The sequence below is a fragment of the Zychaea mexicana genome (genome assembly GCF_025766255.1).
Source record: "Zychaea mexicana strain RSA 1403 chromosome Unknown BDB00scaffold_115, whole genome shotgun sequence".
In the NCBI taxonomy this organism is placed as follows: Eukaryota; Fungi; Mucoromycota; class Mucoromycetes; order Mucorales; family Lichtheimiaceae; genus Zychaea; species Zychaea mexicana.
The window spans coordinates 58,212-83,369 of NW_026516778.1; the positions used below are offsets into that span (position 1 = coordinate 58,212).

The 25,158-nt window shown below is 41.5% G+C and overlaps 3 protein-coding genes across 3 annotated transcripts; 2 read left to right on the plus strand and 1 right to left on the minus strand.

The window, feature by feature from the left end:
• Nucleotides 1–15,565: 15,565 nt before the first annotated feature.
• On the plus strand, nt 15,566–15,982 carry BDB00DRAFT_773009 (uncharacterized protein; the record flags this gene model as incomplete). Its single annotated transcript, XM_053120070.1, has 1 exon — nt 15,566–15,982. A coding segment is annotated over one exon (417 nt), but the record flags the coding sequence as incomplete, so codon positions are not given.
• Nucleotides 15,983–19,341: 3,359 nt separating this feature from the next.
• Nucleotides 19,342–22,333, plus strand: BDB00DRAFT_849556 (major facilitator superfamily domain-containing protein). Its single transcript, XM_053125376.1, has 8 exons — nt 19,342–19,793; nt 19,890–19,973; nt 20,046–20,110; nt 20,204–20,511; nt 20,596–21,096; nt 21,173–21,587; nt 21,737–21,867; nt 21,980–22,333. Exons 1-8 carry the CDS (start codon nt 19,426–19,428, stop codon nt 22,187–22,189), a joined length of 2,082 nt encoding a protein of 693 aa, XP_052974429.1. The 5' UTR covers nt 19,342–19,425; the 3' UTR covers nt 22,190–22,333.
• A 250-nt stretch (nt 22,334–22,583) lies between these two features.
• BDB00DRAFT_849557 (uncharacterized protein) lies at nt 22,584–24,971 on the minus strand. The gene is made up of 2 exons (XM_053125377.1): nt 24,222–24,971; nt 22,584–24,150 (listed from the first exon to the last, which is right to left on the minus strand). Exons 1-2 carry the CDS (start codon nt 24,520–24,522, stop codon nt 22,922–22,924), a joined length of 1,530 nt encoding a protein of 509 aa, XP_052974430.1. The 5' UTR covers nt 24,523–24,971; the 3' UTR covers nt 22,584–22,921.
• Between the last annotated feature and the right edge of the window lie 187 nt (nt 24,972–25,158).

The following is a 25,158-nucleotide window of genomic DNA, read 5'->3' on the forward strand; positions in this document are numbered from 1 at the left end:
TTAAAGCATTATCTACAATTTTTTCAACTCTTTCATAATTTTTATCATCTGCCCAAAATTTTTTATAAAAGATATGAAATGTACTTTGTGGTAAGTATTTATCTATTTCTTCTTTTCCACATATATTACTAACTAAATGAAATAATAAAAATAAACCTTTTTCAATTTCAAAATAAGGACCAGGATATTCCTTATTAGTATATAATATTATTAAAAAATAAAATACAGAAATATATCCTAATTTATCTATTAGTATTTTTTTAATTTTATTAATAAATTTAATATGTTTTAATTCAGTTCTATGTTTATATTTGTAGTGAATTATTGGCCAATTTTCATTTAAAAAAGACCAATGATTAATAATAATATTGTTTACTTCAAGATTAATCGATTCTGTTATGTCAGTCATGTTTGTAGTTGTGAAAATATATATACCAGTCTTTTAACTTAAATAAGCAATCAGGGATAATAATTATGTTTATATTTTGAGCACAACTCAATATAATAAATAAAAATTCAATTTTTATGTATTTTAAATGTAAATTGTTTTCTATTAATAAAAAAAATTCTACTATGTAATATCCAATAAACTAAAAGAGACAGAATAAGTCAACGAGACCCGAAAGGAATTGAAACTGGTTTATTATGATAACAAAAGTTCTCACTATTTATAAGAAATGGCTTATCCTTGGCAACTACCACAGCGTGTGCATTGAACGGATGAATTGATGTTACAAATCAATTATATAGGATTAAGTAATGTATGATGCGTGAGTAAAAGGTACATCCGGGTAAATGCCTCAGATAGTAGCTAATGTGAATTACGTGATCCGAATAATGACAACTTCTTCCTGAGCATAGCTGATCGGTGTTTCACCAAGATGTGTATGAATAAGGAAATGTCCGCACAAGTGAGGTTATGAGGGAAATAACAGCAATCGTTAATGACAGATTAAAGAATAAGTGTTATTGAACATGTTGGATACAACATTGCCCCCTGCCAGGTTGGAACAACCGTAAGATAAGTTGTTGCATTGCACTAGCCTTCATTATTGATAGAAGTGACGTGTCAGAAAACTCCAGTTATGTAAAAACCCAAGGGAACTTTGATGGGAAAAAGATATGGAGAAAGACGATGTCTTTAAGTGCGTCTGCGTTTGACGTTACGTTCAGAACGACGTAGTGGTGCAGTCTGTTTGCGTTTGCTTTGCGTTTGGCGAGGCTGAGGTGGCTGTGCCTGTTTTGCCTGCTTTGCTTGGTTGTGAGTGTTACGAAGCCGAGGAGGCAATCGCTTACCCTGATTTGAATTGCTATCGTCTCGACGTTGCCAATATTTTTCAATCAGCGTCAAGTCATTGAAATGCTCGATGGGTTCCCAGGTATCGTCTTCAGGCCCATATCCTTTCCAACGAACAAGATACTTATAATTGCCAGGAGAACCTTAGTGATCCACAATAGACTGAACTTCAAAGAAATCTTCACCAGAAGCGATGGTGTCCTGAGAAATCAGTTTGATATAATGAGGAGGAACATCACGACCCAGAAGGGCGCCTGTAGAGTCTGTAAGAACGTATTGACCATTCCCTTTGTTTTTGCCATGGACAGTGTAAGGGCCTTCATAACGAGCATCGGTCTTGGATCGACGATTCATGCTGACGACCATAACCTTACTGCCGATAGGGAATTCCTTCAAAATACGGAACTTCTTTGCGAATTTCCCTTCTTGTGCTTGGTGTAGAGCTTTGATCCGGTCACGAAGAGCAGGAATGACAACCTCAGCCATCTGTTCCTCTCTTTTGTCAGTGTAACGAATCTGATCCTCAATGCCTTCCTGTATCAAATTGCTGTAGTCTTGCCAGAGATTAGGTTGACGAGCGAACATGACCGAAAACGGACGGGAACGATGCAAGGCAGCATGCTTGTTATTGATAGCAAGTTGTGCACTTGGAAGGAACAGATCCCAATCATCCTTTTTTCTGTGTAAACGTTTAACGATCACGCTCTTCGTCGTATGAACCCATTTTTCTGCGCAGCCATTTGCTCTAGGATTGTATTGCGTAATGAGGCGTCTGTCTACGGCACAGTTTTCCAATAGATGACGAACGACTTCATTGCTGAATTCAGAACCACGATCCATTTGTAGGATTTTTGGGTAACCAAAGTCTCCAAAGATTTGAACGAGATTCATAGCAATGGTAAGTGCGGTCTTGTCAGGAAGAGCACGTAAAATAACGTAGCGAGAAAATAAATCAACCATGACCAAAATATAGTTGTTACCACGAGGTGTAGTGCAGTTTAAATCGCCTAGGTCAATAGCCTAGTGATCGCCAGGTTTATCTGCAGCGATGCTACGAAGTGGGTGATAACTGTGTTTGCCAATATTGAAACGTTGACAGTCTGGACAATTAGCAACGGTGTTTAAAGCGTCTTTCTTTATAGTTGACCAGTGTAGGCCTTGGCTATGCATTTCATTGATGATTGAATCAGTACCGAAATGGCCATTGAGATGCGCTTGTACTAGGAGATTAGCACGTTCATTCTCGGGTGGTGTCATGTATTCGACGAGTGTTGCAGCACGTTGAGGGAGGGATTGAGAAGAAGAAAAGCCGTTTTTGTTTTGGTGTGACTTTTTGAGTTCACCCAAATATGGTGAAGGAGCGATTCTTTTTCCTGTAGTATCATCCCCCGCCAGCTTCTTTGGCATAAAAAGACGGCTGAGCGTGTCTGGTAAGATGTTTTGCATACCAGGTAGATGAACCACTTCAAAGTCATAGTCAAAGATAGTGTCATACCAGGTAACCATCATCGGATTTGCTACAACTTGTGTGTGCAGATAAGTTAAAGCTTTATGATCAGTAAAGAGTGTGAATCTGTTACCCCATAGATACTTGTGGAATTTGCGAAAACTGAAGACAACTGCTAAAAGTTCACGCTTTGTGACACTATATGACGTTTCAGCTTTGTTTAAAGCACGTGCCATGAAACCAATGTATTGATATCGGTTGTTTTTGATTTGGTAAAGACAGCAACCAATACCAGTGTCAGAAGCATCCGTTGCCACATAATAAGGCAAAGATTCATCAGGTTGGCTTAAGACAGGAGCAGATTCCAAAGCAGCTTTGATATTGTTAAAAGCGATGGTGTGTTCTTCTGTCCAGTGCCCGGATAAATCCTTTATGTTGCGGAGCTTGTCAAGGGGAGCTGTGAGCATAGCCACCTTGGGAATGGATTGTCGGAAGAAGTTCACTAATCCAAGAAATTGTTGTATGTTATGGCCAGTTTGAGGTAAATTCCAGTCATGGACGTTAGTAACTTTGCGTTTATCCAGAGAAATACCACCAGCATGAAGACAGTAACCAAGGAGGTAGACTGACTTTTGAGCCCAGGAGCATTTGTCACTGTTGAGCACGAGATTGACCTTGGAGAGACGACTAATAGCGTCTTGTACGTGATGTACGTGTTCTTCCATAGTGTCAGAGAAGACAATGATGTCATCAATATAAGAATCCACGTGCTTCACACCATTAAAGATGATATGAACACATTTCATAAATAAACTGCTCAAAAAACGGATACCAAACGGACATCCCACAAAGGAATATTGTCGATCGTTAAAGGTAAATGAGAGTTTTGCTTGATCTTCTTCGTGTACTTTGAAGCGTGTGAAAGCGGATTTCAAATCAAGACAAGTGAAGACAGTCGCGTTTTTCATCCGTCTTGCAATATCGGAGCAAAGAGGGATTGGATAGGACTCTTCAGTTGTACATGAGGCGTTCAGTGCCCTAGTATCAATACAAGGTCGATAGGATGTAGGCAATCCTGTTTTCGGATCCTTTTTGGGTGCAAATGTCATAGGATTGTTCCATGCATTACCAGGAGGAGCGTGTTTGATAATACCATCGGCTAACCATTGATCTATCTGTGTTTGAAGAATAGGAATCAATTTGTCCACTAAAGGATATTGACGCCGATTTACAACTTTTCCTTCAGGTGTGTGAATACGAACAACAGATTCGGGAAGAGTGCAAAAAGCAGAAGGAGGAATGTTTATATTTTCCTGTATGTAAGGTTGAATAGATTCAAGAAATTGTTTGTGTTGCTCTGGTGTACCAGCAGGAGAAGAATTGTTTGGTTCAGGTAAATCTTCTGGTTCAGGCAAGCTAGGACGAGAAGAGCGGTGCCAGCAAGAGGCGAGCCCTTTCAAGTAAATACCAATAAGAGGCATGAGATCTGAGCCAATAGATACTTCGGCATCAGCATTGAATTCAAAGACTTCAAAAGAATGTGAGGCAGTGATTCCGTTGTGTAAAATCTTTATTTCGTTTGTATGACCAATTCTACTAATGCTCGGGCCAGGAGCAGCCAAGTTGACCTTTCCTTTCATGGGAGTGACAGACAGACCCAGAAACGACCACAGCGAAGGAGTGATTGCCGAAAATGTGGCACCCAGATCAACAAACGCCTAGGTTTCATACTCCTGTATAGTAACCAGTACATATAAAGCTTTAGTATTCTTGTAAAGATGACGTGAGAAATCATGTGAAGACTTATAGTCATAACAAGCTTTGTGAAGTGAAGCATCGACCTCGTCCATACCCGCGTCTTCCAGAGAAAGAGACGAGAATGGGGCAGAAGATGGTGATGATGCCGTGTGAGCCACGGAGGCAACAGCAGCAGGGATCGGCACGGGAGCCGAAGAAGGAAGAGAAGGGATTGGCTCGGAAGCCGGGGTGACTGGTGCGGAGCCAGAAGCAGACGATGACTCGGAAGCCAAAGTTGCTGAACGAATAGCCAAATGGTTGACTTGACATCTGTGCGTTTTGTCCCAAGGGGCACCACAGCAGAAACACTTCTTACCACCTGACGATGGCGACGACAAGCCTCCCAAACCAGCAGAACCAGCACTCGGAACCACACCAGACGAAGACGACGACGCACTCGAGTGCTTCGAAACCTTGCCAGACGAACCATTGTTGCGAACACCTGTCAGCATGCGGCATTCTTCTGTCGAATGGCGGCCAGCACCGTGCAAACGGCAGACCTTGCCAGCAGAGACCTTCTTCTTTCCCTTGTTGTTTTTAGCAGCGACAGGCGAGGACCAAGGGGAACTTGAACCTACTACGGAAGTAGTATCCAGAGAAGCAGCTTCTTTGCTGTGTTTTGACACAACTACCTTGCCGTACAGCGTGCGCGCCAAGTTTGCAGCTTGGTCAGTGGAAGCCTGTTGGCTGGCCGGCAGATGAGCTTGGCTCAGAGCAACATGCTGTGTGAGCTCCGGAAGCAACGAATTGATGTAAAGAGCGGCGATGACCTTGCTGTCCTCGCAGCCAGCTTCTCTGCGGATCTTGTGAAAACGGTCGGTATACCGTTCCACCGATTCATTACGGCTCATGCGCAAGTTAAACAACTCTTGCATGCATTGGGCTTGACGTTCGGCATCCTGGATTCCGTACTTGGCGATGATGGCCTTGCGGGCGAACGACCAAGGGAACTCACCATGGGGCTTGAGGTAGTTGGTGAACCAGGAGCGTTGATCTGGAGACAACATGCATGGGAGCAAGCGGCACCAGTTGGAATCCATGTCTTGGCTATACGAGCCAACGATGTCCTCAAAGCGGTCGAGGCACTCTTGCACCGAGGCAAAGACTGGCTTGGCTTGATCGAAAATATTCCCTGACCATTGGAGCAGAGGTAAGTCGGACGGGACAACAATTCTGGAAGCGGTGTTGGTGGCATCAGTCTTGAACAACCTCTTTTGCACCGAGAGCAAGATATCCAAATCCTTGGAAGCGGAGAGGTAATCGGCTTGGACACGAGTATGTTCTTGGTTTGTGAGACCACCGAGAGCAAGACATTCAGCCAAAGAGGCTAAGCGTTCACCTAGTTGATCAATGGCAGCCTGAGAGCGAGCAGCAGACGAAATCCTAGTGGCAGCAGCGATGGAAACGGATTCTTGCATCACCACGTCAGGAACGTTGGGCAACGACAATTGTGACACACCACCAGCAGCGAAAACAGCAAAACCAGCGGCACCGGCGACACTAGCATACGAATGACCTTGCAAACCAGTAGTTGAGCCAGCAACTTGATTAACAAAGGAACTTCCCTGTTCGACAGCATGGGGTGCTTGATGGACTTCTGGAGAACCAGCTTGTTGATGATGGATGGATGTGGCCTGGACCTTTTGAACCGAAGCAGTAGCAGCAGCCGGAGAACCAGCAGACGAGTTGATGGGAGAACCGAAATCAATATGAGTAGACATGGTAAGTAAGGTAGTGAAATAAAGTAGTAATATAGAGAAAAGGAATTCGTTGAAAAAAATGTAATATCCAATAAACCAAAAGAGACAGAATAAGTCAACGAGACCCGAAAGGAATTGAAACTGGTTTATTATGATAACAAAAGTTCTCACTATTTATAAGAAATGGCTTATCCTTGGCAACTACCACAGCGTGTGCATTGAACGGATGAATTGATGTTACAAATCAATTATATAGGATTAAGTAATGTATGATGCATGAGTAAAAGGTACATCCAGGTAAATGCCTCAGATAGTAGCTAATGTGAATTACGTGATCTGAATAATGACAACTTCTTCCTTAGCATAGCTGATCGGTGTTTCACTAAGATGTGTATGAATAAGGAAATGTCCGCACAAGTGAGGTTATGAAGGAAATAACAGCAATCGTTAATGACAGATTAAAGAATAAGTGTTATTGAACATGTTGGATACAACATACTAATAAATAGATTTCTACCAATAAATATTATAAAATCTAATAAATATTGGTATACTGTCTCTGCTACAAGCACACCAGGGGACGAGAACTGATCAACTGGCCAAACCACATTTTGAAGCTTGCGAATCACCCAATCGTATAGTGCATACCACCTTAAACCATACCACTTTAGTGGGTAACTTTAAATTACTGTGAAACCATCTCAGCACCTGGTATCAAAATTTTAAACCGATAAAAATGTTCCTTTTGACCAGGAGAACGAAGTTATCGGTTTCGATTTTTTATTTTTCTAATAAAGTGTTGAGTTACCATCGCTCAAAGTCAGAACAAGTTTATAAGTGAAGGGAAAAATTGATAGTAGTTCGAATCCAGCGTAATCCAATCAGGAGCTTTCGTTTGTTCGGCAAATATATCTGCCACATTTGTATCACATGAGATCTTCACCAATTATTGACACATTGCTGCTGCGTATAGAATTTCGTGAGTAGATTCTAGTCTTATGCACCTCTATCTGTGGTAAACCACACTACTTTGAGATTGATCCAGACAACTCAACCCACTCCGCCGTCTTCGTGACCATTAGAACACAGTAGAGAGAACACCACACACACGAATGAATCAAATATTACATAATTAGCACCATATCAATAATCTCTCAAACATGGATCACAATTGAGAATAACTCAAGACTAACCCTTGTATACACATTGTCCTATTCTGGAGTTAGTCAGCACTTCCTTTGAATCTAGCTTATCTGAGTTGAGCGAAGTGTACCTGTCAAAGAGCGGATACTAATTCCAGCATTGACAAAGGTGAGACTTCGCCAAACAAGGAACACACTGATCAAGGCAAAGATGACTCTTTACAATTGGAAGACAACAAAAAAGAACATGTTAAAAAAATATCTATCCATTTCAGATGCGGCATTTGAAAAATATCGGGGATTTAAATTAAAAATAGACAGTAGTTTTTGTTGGAGGTATGATTTAAGGTGGCGTGCACCATAGCTGTCATTGTTTTCCTCTGTTAATCAGCAACCAGCAATGCAAAAAGTTCATCAAATGCGGGTATCTGATATTGCCATTTCCGACAATGTTGATAAATGGTAACCGGTGCTTGTTTGTCTTATAAGTGGCGTCCACGGTAACAACCTCCGGGATTTGGCGAGCGAGTGCGGTTGCTGATATGTGCACAAAGAAGAGAGACTGCAAAAAACGTCTGTCGCCTTGCTGTTTTGCTTTTATTGGACTCCGTACTCGTTTTCTTGAAGCTTCTGATCAGCTGGAACATTGCATGATCTGGGTCGTTGTCGAATATGCGCTGACGTCTTTTGAATGAACAATCTTGTTCTTGCTGGCAAGATAAGACAATACAGCTTTGTTGGTTACATGCGCTTGTACTGTCTTCATAAAGACCTCCTCATCATGATCGAGTCGACGGAGCATTGGGTACGAAAAGGCTTGTTTGCTATCTCATGGCTGTGGCCGCCTTCATAGAAAGAGACTATGTGCCATTGGTCGCTGGTCTGGTTCAAAGGACGAAGGTTCATTTAGAATTTGCAACCAAACCGTTGAGAGGCCATATGATGAGTGTCGATCTTTTTATCCTTGAATGACGCAATGGCCTCGCTCTTGTCGTCTATTATAACCATTTATCTTGTCGTAGTCTTCTGCTCTTCACATACGCCCTTGTTTGACCGGCTCACCATAATGCTTGCAAGCAATCTGGAGCTTCCTCTTATTACTTCACTTCTAATAGTACGCAACGGGACACCATTCTTCTTGTCCCATGCATAGCAAGCAGCCTTTGCGAGATCGAATCCATCCCACGTGGTGTTAAGTTCTTCTGGAATTGAGTTCATTGTTTTTGACATTGTGCTTAAATGAGCAGTGATGAGGAAGGTAAAAATTTTAATGAATAAAGGCGGGTATGTATCACTTCAAGCGTTCCTGAATTATTACATAATAAAACTGCCCGTCCTGTGTATAGCCATATACAACGATGAAAGGCGAAGACGTGTCTTATATATATTTCTGTTTAAGCATATACTTTGAGCTGTATTATTTCTTTACTGCAAGTATGCATAGCTTTAGAAATAAGCTTTTTTTAAGTGACCGGTTGGAGTCAGTTTACAGTGGCCGCTCGTTATAGCGATATTCGGTATAGTGATATTTCGATATAGTGATTTGTTTTTGGATCCAAATCAAATTAAGCCGGGAATTATTACTAGTTCGCTATTGTGATATATGATATCAACCATCAGAAATAGCATTATATCGAGCGGGCCAATAGTATATTTTTGTTTATCAGAAAAGGAAAAAAGACCAGTTTGCTTTGCGCTAGTTAATATCTCAGAGTCTACTGTACTTTGCGCATCTTTTTCTAAGAAGCCTAATTTACTGAGCGTCCAGGTTGTCTTCAACCACCATTGTTTTCAATAAATCGCTCATATACTGCTTCCTCTCTCTTTTACTGTGCAGTGGCTTCAATGCTTCCTTCTCCTCATCACCGTCTTCTCTGGTTATTCTCTTCTTCATCAACATCTACCTGTCTGTATCAGAAACAAGCCTGTGATTTATATATATGCATTTACATCAGCCGTTTATGAACGTACCTTAATTACTATCAATAGTAGCATCGTTAATGAGGTCGTCAAAAGAAGCTGGTGCATAGATATCCTCGGATTCTTCATGTGGTATCAATTCAATATGAAAGGTCAATTGAAGATGGAGAAAATGGACAGACCCAGTGCAGCTTTGCACACGTAGTGCACTTTATGACTAAACTCGTCGATTGGAAACTAGTCTAAGGAAAACAAACCGGGTTATAATCTCAATTTATCTATATCTATAGACACAGCCAGTGAAACAACAATTAACTGCCCACAATGCTACTGAGAGGAATGTTTTTGTCTATCTTGAGAATTTTGTAACGCTGGTACAATAGTGGTGTATGTCTGTGTGTAAATATTGCTGTCATCAACATAACGACATTTAGAACAGCTAGTTACTGTGCATTACAGGTCATACAAGCAGCAAATTCTATGGGGTTTCTTTCTGTGCGTGTGTGCCTTGTTAGCAAACTCACACAGTAAAAAAGGCCTTGATAGAAAAGTCTCAATGATATCATCGCACGACTACTGCGCAGAGAAACTACTACAGATTACATTGATGATTGCCGACACTTTCATGTCATCATTTTCATTGTAATCACTGCCTCAGCAAGTGTTGTTGTGTTTCATCATGTGTATTACCCATGGTACACTTTTGATGTACCATATAAAGTGCAAAACTACAGTGGACCCCCGTTGATGTCAACCCTCAAGTTCAGCTGTAAGTGATGACGCTGACGAGAATTGACGTTTGGTGGGGGTGGAAAAATTAGGAACAAAGTTTTTAACCAGATAATAAAGATATTGAACCAATACAGCACATCCTGGCACAGTGTATGTATGCTACGAAGTCATCCCCGACAGATATTTTCAACCAACTACGAAATAAACTCTTTTGATTGGATATGTTGATCTCCATTAGAAGTCAACCCTGGCTTAGGTGTTGACGTTGATCTTACATAGAAGTTGACATTTTTCTCTGCAAAAATGTGAGGTGCTCAGAAAAACGTTGACCTTATCGGGGATTGATATTAAAGGGGTTGACATTAAAGGGGGTCAACTGTAATTACCTTTTGGATGACGACAAGTAAGACAGTGAACGATCTCACTGAGCTTGGAGGGGAATACAGTACCTGCTCGTTAAACCGATCACCTCTGTTTTTTGAGAAAGTGATATATTTAACGAATGATCGGTTTAAAGATTGAGGGTCTATATGACATACATACTGCTTACCAAGCTGGTATTTTGGGGAAGTGATTGGTTTAACGAAATATCGGTTTAAAGGTGATTGGTTTAACGAGCAGGTACTGTATCAAGGGGTAGAAAAGAGCTTGATATAATCTTGATATACAGCTTTTCTATAAAATATCAAGATGTTTTCAAACACCTTAATATTTAGCTTTTCGAGTAAATATCAAGGTCTTTTTACACCTTGATATTCTTATGTGCATGTAGTCCCTAAAACTCACAATTTGATTACATCATGAATGTAAATGTCTATAACGGTCTTACTATACACTGCATTTAAACTGGGTGCCTTCTGCAGTAGGTTCGTAAAAGGAAGGATTATGCATTGCATATATTCGTTCTTTTTTTAACACGTATGGTAAACGGACAAAGCATGCTATTGGTTTATATATTCATGGTCATGTTATATTATATATCGTTATGGGTATCCACAACCGCTTTTATTATATTTTGTATAAAAAATCAAGTACATACAAGATTATGCTTTATAGAACATAAAAGAACATCATCAAATGTAAGTCTATTTTATGTGATAATTCTAAGAAAGAGGCTGTAGTTGAAAAGAGATAGTGCAAAGGACGGCAGTCGTACTATGGAAAGATGCATGTTGCATCAAATTATAACTGAAAGCAAAAGCAGCGTAGAAGGAGAATATGTTCTTAGACGATTATGGAGATGACATACCTAAAAGACACATTGAAGATTGTTAGTGAAGAAACCAGAATGCATCATTCACAGCATAAAGGAGTTAAAGACCGGCCGCGAAAGGAATAGTTTGATATATACCAATGGTGTGGAGACAACGAAGCTCGTCATATATCATAGGAAAAGAGTACTAACAAAAATATACATACCTATGTGGCCTCGATCCTTATCGTCCGTATGGGTGGTCAGCCATAATATCATAGTAGCACTCTATTTCTATGCCAGCACTAGCCATGGCCCAGGGTGGTTTTCGCCATCATCGTGGTGCCCTTGACCAAGCTTTTGCACTCAACATGTTAATACGTCACTACCAGCGGACATATCAAGAATCCCCTGTGCTCGCCTTTCTAGATATCAAGGTTGCCTATGACTCGGTCGATCGCGACATCATATGGTCAACGCTGCAGGGACACCTGCCGAGTGCTCTGTTCCATATGATTCGTCATATGTTTGATGATGTACGCATAGCCGTCATCTTACAAAATTTCCAATCACGCTATATTCAGCCCAAACACGGAGTACTCTAAGGCTCAATCCTTAGCCCCTTGTTGTATGCGGTCTTCATCAACACATTGCCGAACCGACTCCAGCTCACAATCATTGGAAACAAATGCATGACACCTATTGTTCTCCGTACTACACCCCGCAACAGCGCCACTGAAGCATCAATACAAAATCAAGTATATCTGGGTGACAAAAATGGAAAGCCGGGCAAGAATCGACCTGACACCGGCCGCACGATCATTCCAGCACTACTTTACGCCGATGATGTAGCCCTCATCGCCTCTCGCAGTGATATTCACCACCTACTCAAGGCAGCTGAGAGCCACTCGCGCGACTACGGATACCGCTGGCACCCTGGAAAGTGCACTATCATTGAGCCCCCAGAAGCGCCAACCAGTACAACTTCAGCTTCTCTTCCACCGGCAACGTATAGAATCAACGGTACCGCCATCCCTAAGGTTAACAGCTTTCAGTACCTAGGCCTCCCATTCACGTACAATGATCGCTGTTCAATGTATAATAATAAACTTTTCTTTTTTACTGCAGTATTCAAGTATACCGCGACATTTGAACACACACATCAGCTTTCATTTAAAAATATCGAATCTTGCCTTTTCTATATACATGATGGGTTCGGTTCTTCGGTTCGATTCTTCGGTTCTACGGTTCTCGTTGGTTCTAGTCGGTTCGGTTCTTGCTTTAGACGGTTCGGTTCGGTTCCCTTCAAGAACCGAACCGAACCGAACCGTGTGGATCCCTAGCTACAACCCAATTACACTGATGTGATCTGATTGGGTGTTGAAAAACCTCATCTGCTAGAATATAGAAACTATATGGAGAAAATATAGAAATCAGATATGGGGAAAATCTGGAATATCGTGTTTGACCCCATATTTTCCCATATCCATATTCTCCCTATATTATCCCTATATTTCCCCTATAAAATTCTGCAGACATTTCCCATAGTGCTTTTTTTATAAAATTAAAATTCAATTTTTATTTGATTTTTAAGTTGTTAAAATTTTTTTCAGTTAATACTTTTTTTCAGTTTTAAATATAACAACTAGTCTCCTATGGTGATGGAAGGTGATAAGGAGAAAAGCAAAAAGAGTGCATTGATAAATTTATTGATTACAGTCAAAATATTGATAGAGTGCTTAGTTTGACAATGCATTTAACAACTCCCATTGCAGACACAGGTTGTTAAATTGCAGTGTTAGTTTTAGCGTAACAATGGACTTTAACAACCCTGTTGCAGATGCTCTAACAGACGAAGACCCCACTCATTATAGCGGGCATCGAATTTGATAAGCCAATCACTTTTGGGTCATGACCGAGGTGATCGGCTTAGCGAGCAGCTACTGTACTGATGCTAAAATCTTTACATGCATTCTAAACCATCACATGATTACGCCTGCTACTAAATTAGTCAATTCATATCAAATAGGATTCCTTCATAGAAGGTATATCGCTGATATCGGTATGCTTGTCCACCTTATCGTGACTCATGCTAAAAAGTAAAATAACTCTGATATTCTGTTGTGCTGCGATAACGAGAAGGCATATGATAAACTGAGCCTCCAACATCTTAGACACGTTTTACTACATTTTAATTTTCTCCTAGCTTAGTAACTTGTATTATCCACCTATTTAGCGATACACAGATTCGCAATAATGTAAATAGTTCTTTATCTCTCCTCATCTCCCAAAAGAGAGGTTGCTGCCAAGGTGATCGTCACTCCCCCCTCCTTTTTAATCTCGCATTTGAACCCCTCCTCTAACATATTTCAAACGATGACTTCATCCAAGGCTACTGTCTTACTGGTCCAATCTCCAGACCTCAAATTTTATTCCAAGCCAGAAAGATATAAGATTCATCAGGTTTAGTCAATAATAAAGTTTCAATCTGTGCATTTCTTTGAGATTTAGTTAATTTTTTATCTTCAAGAATAGCATATGCTGATTTGAATTTAGCATAATTGAAATATTTGGTTGTTAATAGAGGATATTGGTCAAAAATAGGGATAATAATATTCCCCAATTGTTTTCGATCTCTAATTCTAAAACTTCACCTATGCTGCAGATGCCTCTTTCTTTTTGCATGATGCACAATACTTGCATCGATGTATGCAGCATCTTGGAACCTACTCAACCACATCCAATGCTTCCAGCAATCTCACGAAAACCCAGGCACTACAGTCAACCCCCGTTAACGTCAACTCCGAAAACGTCAACAGATTCGCTGGCACCCTTTCAAATTTAGCAGTTAGAGATTTCGCCTATCTCTACCCCCCAGTGGTCGTCAACCCTCGATATGGTCAACACTTTTGCTGGTACTCTGAGGGTTGACGTTGACGGGGGTCGACTGTACCTCGAGCTGGTTCTCCCTCATCCACCTGGCCTGACTCACTGGCTAACTACTCTATTACATCTTGGCACGACCAGGATTCTACCCGGGCACTAGTCTACCTCAAATACCTGCTGTTCACATCGATCCACCAACGAGATGCTTTCAGTTAACAACTATTAACTAAAATCAAGACTGGCTGCCACATCATGCCTAACGAAATTTATCAGTTCGTAGTAGGGCAACTTTCTTAAATGTTCTCCTTCTTTCTTCTCTCTCGCATGTTCTTTGACTAATCCCCTTCCTCAAATCCTTCTTTTCCTCTCTTCGCTCTATATGTTACTCCTTCTTCAATCATAACATGTTTCCCAAACTCTCATTTGACACGTTTTTACTTCCTCACCACCAAGGTGGCCTAGTTATCCTTGACTCATCTACACAACAATTAAGCCTTCATTTCCGTTGGATCCTTCCTATTTTCTTCCCCCCTCATCCCCACTCCTCTTTTGTTCACCCGTGGATCCTCACTCTTTTCTATTCTTTGTTGTGATCCGCACGATGGTCTTCTTTGTTTTATGTTTCTTTCACTTCGTCCCCTTTCCATTTGTTTTCCCACTTCATTGTGGGGTCTCCTCTGCCGAGCGATTGACGCCTGTCCACGATATCACTCTTTATCCCCATATTATCTGCTCTTTTCCTCTTAAACAGCAGCTGTTGCTGGTAATTCATATCATAGACTACGCTATATAATGCACTAATCGAAGATAAATATGTAGAGTAGCTAGATGAAATTCTAACCAACTGACGCTTTTGTCCTTTGCCCGCAGCACCATAACATACATACAAAAGTAGATGCTGTGATCTCTATTAATAAATCATTGTTTTTTTTATGTACATTACTTTTTGTGAGATAATAGCATTGGTGCGATTAGAGGAGCAGCATTCCGCTTTTACTTAATATGCCCCTCTCTAGTATAGTTTACATTCCCCACAATTCCACAATTCCTGCAATTATCTCTCGCATTAACCGATACCAGTTAACGGTTGGCGATGCCTACTGCTTTGCTCCCGCTTCTACTTCCTTAGCCGAATTACAAAACGTTCTCTTTCTCACTGCAACCTGACTTTATAATTTTTTTGAGAAATTGACTACGGTTCTTTGCTATGTTACCCTTTTTTCCTCATGTACTACCAGTCATTCCCCCCTCTGACTGTTTCCCCTTCATCCATTATGACCGCATTCTTACCCTTCCCCAACCATTATATAATCTTTCCCTACGTACGTTTCGTACGATTTACACTCTAATAGCCTCATTTAACCACATACAAACTTCATAGAGCCTCTGCGATCTCGGCAATGGAAGCGATTTTGGGCCGAAGCAATATCACCTATTGCTCGAAACCTTTAGTTCCAAGCTTTGCATCAATCTCTTTCATACCGTCACACTCTCCACCACATCGCTCCTGAGCTCTTTCCTGATAACTCATGTATTTTCTGTCCTCCAGCCGCAGATACCCTCTTCCATTTATTGTTCTCCTGCCCACTTGAATGGCTCGTTTGGATCTGTGTATGGCAAGATCTTTTCCTATTTACACCTACCCCAGTACAAATCCACCGAGCCATCTTCTCTCTATACTTCCCATCCAATCCTTCTCCTACTTCCAGTCGCTTGATCATTGCCTGTATCTTACAAGGCGTATGGTGCGCCCATTGGCGCCATGTCTTTGACAGTATGCCTTTTGTTCCCGACAATATTTGCACCTCTATCCACCGATTATTACATAAGCTTATACAGGGTCTAAGGCTAAACCCCGACCCGCCATAATATAATACTATAGCATCCACACCACTTCACCATTCCTTTACACATACCCCTCTTTTACCGAAGACAAAAACTTTGCTTCACACAGTCCTCCAAAATTGGCTCCTACCGATCGCCCGGGTTCTGCCCATCTGTTTATTCTTTGTCGCTCTGATAACCACCGCTCTCTACTGACGTGGGTATAAATAAAACCCGGACGCGAAAGTCCTCTACAAAAAAAAAGTATTTCCGAGAGGGAATTTTTGCACTAAGTGTCTGTGCTTCTTTTTTTCTCTTGAGTTCATTTCCAAGCATTCTTCAAGCTCCAGCCACAACAACCCTTTCGAAATTGCGGGTTTGCACAAAAGGGTCAATTTGGTGACGGATCCAAATGGTAAATGTCTCAGATGGAGGAAGGAAAAAGATAGAAAAAGTTTTTTTTTTCTTTACTTTGTATAATACAGTAGTAATAGTGTGATTGACGGTTGCTTTCTCTACACTTTACAGAACGCGTTCATCATCACTGCACACCCATTTGCAAGGCATTTGACAGTAGCAGCATTATTGCCATCTGTCCACAGCTCAGTTTATACATGAAATTGGGATTATCGACTTGGTATAAAATAGAACAAGCTTTTTTTCTCTTTACATTTGCATAGCAACGCAAACAAAAAGTAACACTCATTTGTTAATATATTTCCCGTCTATAGGACATACAGTCCAGGCATCACAGGTCATGGCATTACTGATGGATCCTTTGAACTCATTCAATGCAATGACTCAAGACTAATGACTTGGTGATTTGGAAAGAGGTAAGGGTTATTCTTTTTTTATGCTTTGCAAGGCGCTGCAAGAATAACCAACGCCGTTCTTGCTTATCTTTAACTAGTCCTACCACCTACTCAGTACATGAAGCATGCACAACCACTGCTAGCAGCTCAGGTCGGACTCATTATGGTAAAAATGTCAAAGTGTTAAGGAGGGAGGGGGAACATGTAGCACTTGCGTTTTTCTTTCTTTAGTGTTCCTGGATGCTGTACCGTGATTATCCCTATCATCCTTGCTTTATTCAACACCACACTACAGCACATCCACATATATCCATGGACGATTAGAAGTTTACATTAGCAAAAACCAAAATTGTAGGTAAGGTCAAAAGGAATTAGGATGCTGTTTTGGACTGGAGAGAAAACAAAACATAGAAACAACGTTTTACGCCATGATCCACCTTATTGGATCCGCCATTACAAGCTACCAAGCTCTATGCCGTCGCCTTCAATAACCTTCCATTATGCGTACATCGATATACAACAACGTTAATGCAGGAAGTTTGTACACATGCCTTATTTTTGCACCCATCATCTGATCTGTTTACTTGGTGATTTTAGATAGTAGTTGCATCGAAGGTGGAATATCCTAATAAACTAGTTTTTGTTCTGAGAAAAGTTAATTTTAATGGGAAGAGGAGATGAAGAAATGGAAATAAGTGAGCAAAATGTGCTGCTCTTATAAGAAATGCATTTGATACTAAGGAAGGCCTTGAGCGCGCGCTTAAGCAACTTGTTGACTAGACAAATGCTATAAAGTGTCGCATTTGTAAATCCTCTCTTGATAGTAACAAAGCTGGCAAGTTTGCTCAGTTAACCACTACAGTACAAAAAATGACAGAAAATGCTGCAAATATCAACACCACACGCAACAGCATCCTATCCACACCTTCCAATTTCAACTTCCAACATCAATGTCATTGAACTTCTTCTCTATTCACGCGTCACTTTTATTTTGCTTCCTAATAAATACACTGCATCTTTATCCTATGAATGTCTCCACCTATTAAATCAATTATCATCGCGTCTATATCAAATATATCTATAATCCTTGATCCACTGATAAGCAATTGTATGCATATGGAAGCTTATTGAAGGCGACGGCATAGAAACGATGCGAGCACCTTTCAAGCGGCTGAGGTGCTAATCTTGCCTACGCGGTCTCCGGGCTTCCGATAAACGCTCGTCGTAGTAGCTGTGCAGCATTAGCTAACGCTAGCCCGCCAGGTCATCGTTACTGCATTTACCTGGCCAACCCCAAGTCCTCAATATACACCAGTAGAACAATAATGTCTGACATTAAAGCATGAGTGCCAAACAAGTACTTCATTGTGGAGATAGAGTATATGCGTTCAAATGTTGTCAGTGCTGTTTATCTAGATATCATACAGGCCATAGGCCAGGCAAATGCGTAGGGTGCTCCTCCACCACATATTTCTTATCTGCATTCAATGATGACACGTTAACAGCTCCAAGAACTTTTCTTTCCTTTGTTTATATCGTTTGTTTGTCGATTTAGACCAGTTTTGCTAGACCGTCCTGGTCCTTTTTTCGTCAAAACACATCTTCTTACATAAATACCGGGTGATATACCGTCATTGTTAAAGTTCCATTTAATCACTCTGTAATGCTGCCACTATAACTTGCAATTACTATGGTATCATAAACATCTCTATAATCTACTTTGATATGTACCGTGGAGTAAAACTACAGCCTGCGTGGTTTGGAAGTAATTTATTTGGGAGCATGGTAACCCAAAATGGGATGATGATCGGCATCGACACGATAATGATTTTCGTCGCCTTGATTCTGATTTACTCCCGACATCCACAACAATGAATAATTATCTGTATAATACATATATATACTCATGTCCCAAGACTTTGTTACTAAACTGTCGTGAAAACACGTCTTTAGGATGTGATATCCCCGGCTTTCGAAGCGGTTTTTAAAAAAGTGCTACGGCGAAACCAGTTCTTTTAGTACAGATACTACACCCAGTCTAATTTAAATATTTGGGGTCATATGAGCTATGGTGTGCCACACTTTATAAAAACGACCCACACAAGGGAATAGAACAGGTCCGTGCAATGGTCACACAAGAAGCAACAAGTATCCTATGAACCCCTTCCTACTGCTTACTTCTTAAGCAAAACCCAGTTTGAAAGGGTGATCCTTTGGTTTAGCTGTCTCAATCAATGGATCGACATCATGAGATACAAGGATGGCTTCTTCATGTTTATTTGCGACTGGTAAAAGGAAAAGAAGAAGAGAGCACGGTGTATGTGTAGTGCCACTGTCCGCTTCTATTACAGCACTTGATGTATATGAATGAGGTGTTTACAGTATATGATGGCTCGGGTACCTCTCTTTTTGGGACATGTTAATGTACCTATCTGTACACACATGTACTGCAGTAGATAGCGGCATAGGCATACACACACACACACAGAGAGAGAGGGAAGGCTTTGCATAAAAACACATCAACTTTTTTGTTTACTGCCTCCTTATTTATTGCCCCGCATCCCACCTTCCTGAAACGTATCATGATATATCCTTAACTACCTGAAACACCAACAGACTAAAGGCACTTTAACATTTTTACCTTTCTTTCCTTCGTTCGCTACTCTCCTTTTTATCATGTCTAGTAGCAGCAAAAAACCATCACAAAAAGATCAAAGTACGACCACAGATGGTGAATCACAGTCGTTATTATGGTCTGCCGCATCATCAATGAACCAAACCGATTATTACTATGACTCGTCCTCGACGAGCAGCAGCGACGGCGCGTCAACAATGAGTTATGCTACATTCCACACTGTCAAGGAACCGGAGCAGCACTTGATCGACAGTAGTCATCACAATACCAACAATAGCGGGGAAGAAGATGATGATGATGACAGTGTGTTTTTATCTTCTTCTTCTTCGGAGCACAATCACAGTAGCACTATTCAACCGCACGAGGAACGTGACAGAAAACATATCCATTTGGGAACACTTGTCTTGTGGTATAGTACATCCACGTATTCGTCGGAACATTGGGAGGGGGAACGGAAACAAAAAAGATAGTGTAAATTGATCCGTTTTGTTTGCTGGATTTTTAGTCTTTGTATAAGTGTCGGCATGTTGGGTCTGGACACAGGGATTGTATTATTGCTACTCAACATTATAAGTACAGAGTTCCAAAGGTAAGCACATCAAGGAGAAATTAGGGCTAGCCTCATCCCATTTACGGCACAATTAACATGAAAAGCTTTTAGCCCTCATCTCGCTGTCTGGATCCATCTACCCTATCTTTTCGGCTGCTTACTCGTTCAGCCGCTATGTATGTAAAAAGAGCCTCTTTTTTGTTTCTCCTCTCTCTCTCCCTCCGTCTCTTTTGACAATTTACTAAATACTCTATACTCTTTTGCTACAGGCAGGAATCTCGCAGACGCGATTGGACGCAAAGCCCTCTTGGTCATTGGACAATGCTTATTCCTGATCGGATCCTTATCCTGCAGCGCAACGCAAAACATGTTACAAATGATCGCAGCTAGAGCGGTGGCTGGTCTTGGTGGCGGAATTCTACTTTCATTATCGTCGATTGTTGTTTTGGATTGTTTAGTACAAAAGTATCATCATCATCATCGCCGTCGTCATCATCATCCTTATGATAGTACGATCAGTAGTAGTGCCGCGACACTTTATGAACGTTATGACGTATACATTCAAACTGCACCAGCAGTAAGTATATATCTATATACTGTCCACGACCATTGTTCCCCTACTGAATTTTTGTCTCTGTCTTTATTTTTTTTGGTGATGTAGCTTGGATTGGCCTTAGGACCCTATGTAGCAGGACTCATCATGGACTTGTTTGGTGTCTCTTGGCATTACTGTTTCTACGTCAACTTGGTTCCATGCTTGATCACTTTGTGCTTGTACTTGTTTTGGCTTCCAAATTACACCACACCCCATTACCATATAAAACCATCTACAGCAATCATTGCCAACAGCAACAAGACGACGACGACGACAGCCACCGATTATTTCGGTGCCTTCTTGTTCGTTGTCGCGAGTATCTCATTGATCACCGGTGTTGCACTCGGTGGAAACTACAATGACTGGAATGATCCAGTGAGCATTGCATTGTTTTCGGTCGGCGGTAGTGTGGCAGTTGTGTTTCTGTTGTACGAGGCACTGTGGGCTGGTGCAATAGCCATCATGCCTGGACGTGTCCTTTTACGCAATTCTGCAGCCATAATGATTCAGTTTTGCGCATGGTCGGGGTTCACGATGATGCTGTATTTACTGCCTCAGTTTTTCATGGTAAGGTGATGCTAGTGTGAGATTGCTTGAGTAGTGGGATAGTAGAAAAGTAATTTCTATTTTTTTTTATATCTAGGGAGTGAAGCAGCACAATGCACCTTTGGCAGGTCTATGGGTCCTACCGCATTCAGCGGCGTTTATGATTGCCACCTTATTGAGCGGATGCTGCTGCTACTGTGTCACATTGTCAGGAACAACAGCGATAACGCGTCATGGCAGCAGCAACAACAACAATAACAGTAACAAGAAAATGGGGATGCTGTTTTTGGTGACGATCATGGCCATGCTTCAAACCGGTATGGTCCAAACCATGGCATGGTGGTGGAAACAAGACACCCCACAACTGGGTTTGGTCTCAACACAAGCAGCTTATGGGTTCGCATCGGGAGTGTTGGTGACAGTAGCAAGCAGTAATTTATTACTAGCACCACCAACAAGAACGAGTCAGACCCACAAAACTAATGTATTACAAAGACAGCAACAACGAAGAGGTAAAGCACGTAAATGTCGTACAAAGTGTAGTATTACTACAAAAAAAAAAGGCGGGGTAGTAGTAGTAATAGTAATAGTCAAACTGGAAATGGAGTGTACTACCCTACTAATGGGACTTTGTATAACATAACTTTTCCTCTCAAAAAAGATCTGCCTTTGACTATATCGACATTGTACATTATTCGAACACTCGGCGAACTTGCGGGTGTGGCTGCCGGGTATGCAATTTTACAATGTAATTTGAAATCCATATTAGCGCAAGCTGTTGCAGAACCTGAGGTAAGACGGCTTTATCATCATGGGAGTATGACAGCAGCAAACAAAAAAAAAACAAAGAACACAAACCATTTGTGTCTAATGATATAGTTTGTGTTATGTTTTTTTTTTTCAGATCTTTGAGCTTGTCATTACTCCCACGCTGCTCCCGCCAGCGATACAATCACTAGTACAACAAGCCATGCTATTATCGATCCAACGTTGTTTCCTTTACTATGGCACAGCATGTGCTGCCCTGTGTCTAGCAGTCGGCGTGTTTTGTATGATAAGGAATGGTGTTGCTATCATGAGTAGTAGCAGCAGTGGCAGTGGCAGAAAGCCGTGATGGTTTTTTTCTAGAATGTATTATAGTATGGAGTCGCTTCTTTTTGTGTGGGGGGATATATTTCTACATTCCAATTTTCTGGGAGTGTTCATCCAAACAAACGTCTGTGTGCATATAAATTAAAACGAATATTCCCCATCAGAGTCACAGAATTATGGCGGGCGTTTACATGAAAGTTGTTCACACTGGGAAGGGGGCCTTACACAAGTAATTAATTATCGTTTAATTCACAACAAGATAATTAGGGTTTTGTCTAACCAACGAATCGGAATCGAATCAAAAGCATTTTTGTTTATTGTTTGGAGGAACCGGGTTAAACCCGAAACTACCAAAGGAAACAAAGGACAGCTGAACCAAGTTATTATAGTAGAAAAGGTAGGTGAGGTAGACAAGTAGAGAGAGAGAGAGAGAGAGAGAGAGAGAGAGAGAGAGAGAGAGAGAGAGAGAGAGAGAGTTATGTATATGAAAGAGGGGAGAATAGGCAGGTAGAAAGAAAAAGAAGTTGAGGTGTTTGGTGTGAGGTTATGTATATAAGACACAATTAGAATGTTTTAGATATTCACAAAATATATAGAATGACGCGATAGTAGATTTAGGTTAGATGAAGATAGAGGTAGTAAAGTAGGAGGTAGAAGTAGTAGTAGTAGTAGTTTCGTTGGTGGATGGTGGATGGTTGGCGGCAAAGTTCATAGTAGGGAGAAGCCAAAAGAAAAATAAGGGGCGATAGGGCGATCATCGTTGCTGTTGAAGATATGCACTGATCCGTTGATCTGTAATTACTTTCTGGTTGAGTGGATGATGATGATGTTGTGTCGGACTACCACTGCTGTTAGTAGTAGTAGTAGGTAAAGGAGCAGTACCCGGTCGAGAATAGGGTGATTGTGAACGTCGTCGTGGGCTATGAGGATGTGGACTCATGGCACTGCTCGATCGACGACGTGATGAGGGTCGTGTAGGCGAATGGTTACCATCACTATCAGCGCCGGATGAATAATAATAGTCGTTTTCTTCCATCATCATGGATGAGCCACGCGAATGACGAAGCATGTTGTTGGCGCCAAAGGTGTTGCCCGATCCATGGCTTGCACGACGTGGAGAAGAGACGTAGGGCCGTGAAGGAGGCTGTAAATCTTCTCGTCCTTGATAATATGGATGATGATTGTTCTGAGGAGGAGGAGGATGATGATGATAATGTGTTTGTGTTGATCGACGTCTATTGGAAGGTGGTGGTGGTAAGGGTCCTCCAACAACGCCACCATTACCATCATAATCGTCCAACGCATGGTCTTCAATCGGTCGATATGCGTTGTTATTGTTGTTGTTGTTGGTGACTGTACGTACTTTATCGTCAAAAAGTGCAACGTCTCGCCAAGGTTCAAGTACATCCAAAGTGGGTGTGTTTCGTCTATGATTATCACCGACATAACTTGAATCATAGCCTCCTCCTCCTCCGCCTTTTTGTATGGATGACGACGACGCGTTATAATACCCGGACGTTCTTTGTTGTTGTTGTTGTTGGTTATGAGGACGGGGTACATAGGCCCATAATAACAAAGACAGACCGGCAAGCACAATGCCAACAATCAACACAGTGAATTCCACCCCAGAGTGAACGGCCGTACAATAAGAATTGTCCAGTTGATCACATGCACTACGGATGCCGGACGAGTATTGCTGGTAAGAATAACCGAATCCAATGGCGACGAGAATGGTAGTGACCAGTATAATGCCGGCATTACTCCATTGCAGTATGAGTTGTTTACGAGTTGTTGTTGTTTCGGTGTCGTTTTTGTTCTTGTTGCAGTAAACGAGTCGATGGATCACAAGGCCATATATAAATGCAACGCCGGCAAAGGCCGTTCCGATGGCCAGAGGCACGACTCGCCATAAAGAAGTTTGGTCGTCGCTCAGCGGAATAGCTGTATGGTTACCAATTGCTGCTTCAAGGATTGTCGAGAACTCTAAAAAAGTGTCAGTGGCGTGTGTGTGTGTGTGTGTATATAGATTGATAGAAAGTAAGGATTTGGTTTACCTGGCTCATAGGTTAAACGGGCTGGTGCACAAGTACAATTAAGGGCATAAATGAAGCAATGTTTCCACAGGCCAAAGGTGACTATGTCGGGTGAAAGGGTATCGCTCGACAGGTTTCGTAGCAAGGAGACTTTTTGAAGGGCAAGATTGCTGCGAAAGGCACAGTTGTCGACTGAATCGGTCGTTTCCAGCCAGCTTCCGAAGCCGATCGCTAGTACGGCAAAGGCGAGCAAGGTACTCCGGAGTCCGGGTAGAAAGACGTACAGTAAAAATGGAGAAGATTCTGGGCTGCGCCGAGGCATCCGGGCACAACAAAAATACACGTGTGTATTTACAAAAAGAAGGAGGGAGGGGGGAAGAAGTCGAGTGTCGAAAAGAAACAAGTGAAAGAGAGAGAGAAAGAGAGAGAGGAAGAGAGGAAGAGAGCGAGAGAGAGAAAGGAGGGAGAGGGAGGAGTAATTAAAAAAGAAAAAGGTTTGTCGTTGTTTTTGCACTCACACACATTCTAGTCAGTAAGTTCGATATTGTAAAGCAGTAGTGCATTTATAACGTCCTCTTTTATTTTTTTTAGACGTTTAGCCTAGTAAAGGCACTTGTGTACCTATTCAACCCTATTAGGTTGCCGCCAAAAAAAAAACAAGCACACAAAAGGGGGTCCAGTATATATGCTTATACTGCAAGAGATCGCCCGACTCCTCATTAGAATCACCGCCGACCGACTGACCGACCGACCGACCGACCGACCGACCGAACGTGGTCTGCACCACATGAAATTGGGCGGCCGAGGGCGGGCCAGCCACGAGCCACACACACACACACACACAAGGTCTATGATACAGCAGAGATAATTAGTTGGAATGAAAAACATTGGCTAGCTATTTTTTCTCTTTTCAAGCGTTCCTCCAAATTGTATGTAATGTTTTTTTTTTATTTCCCTT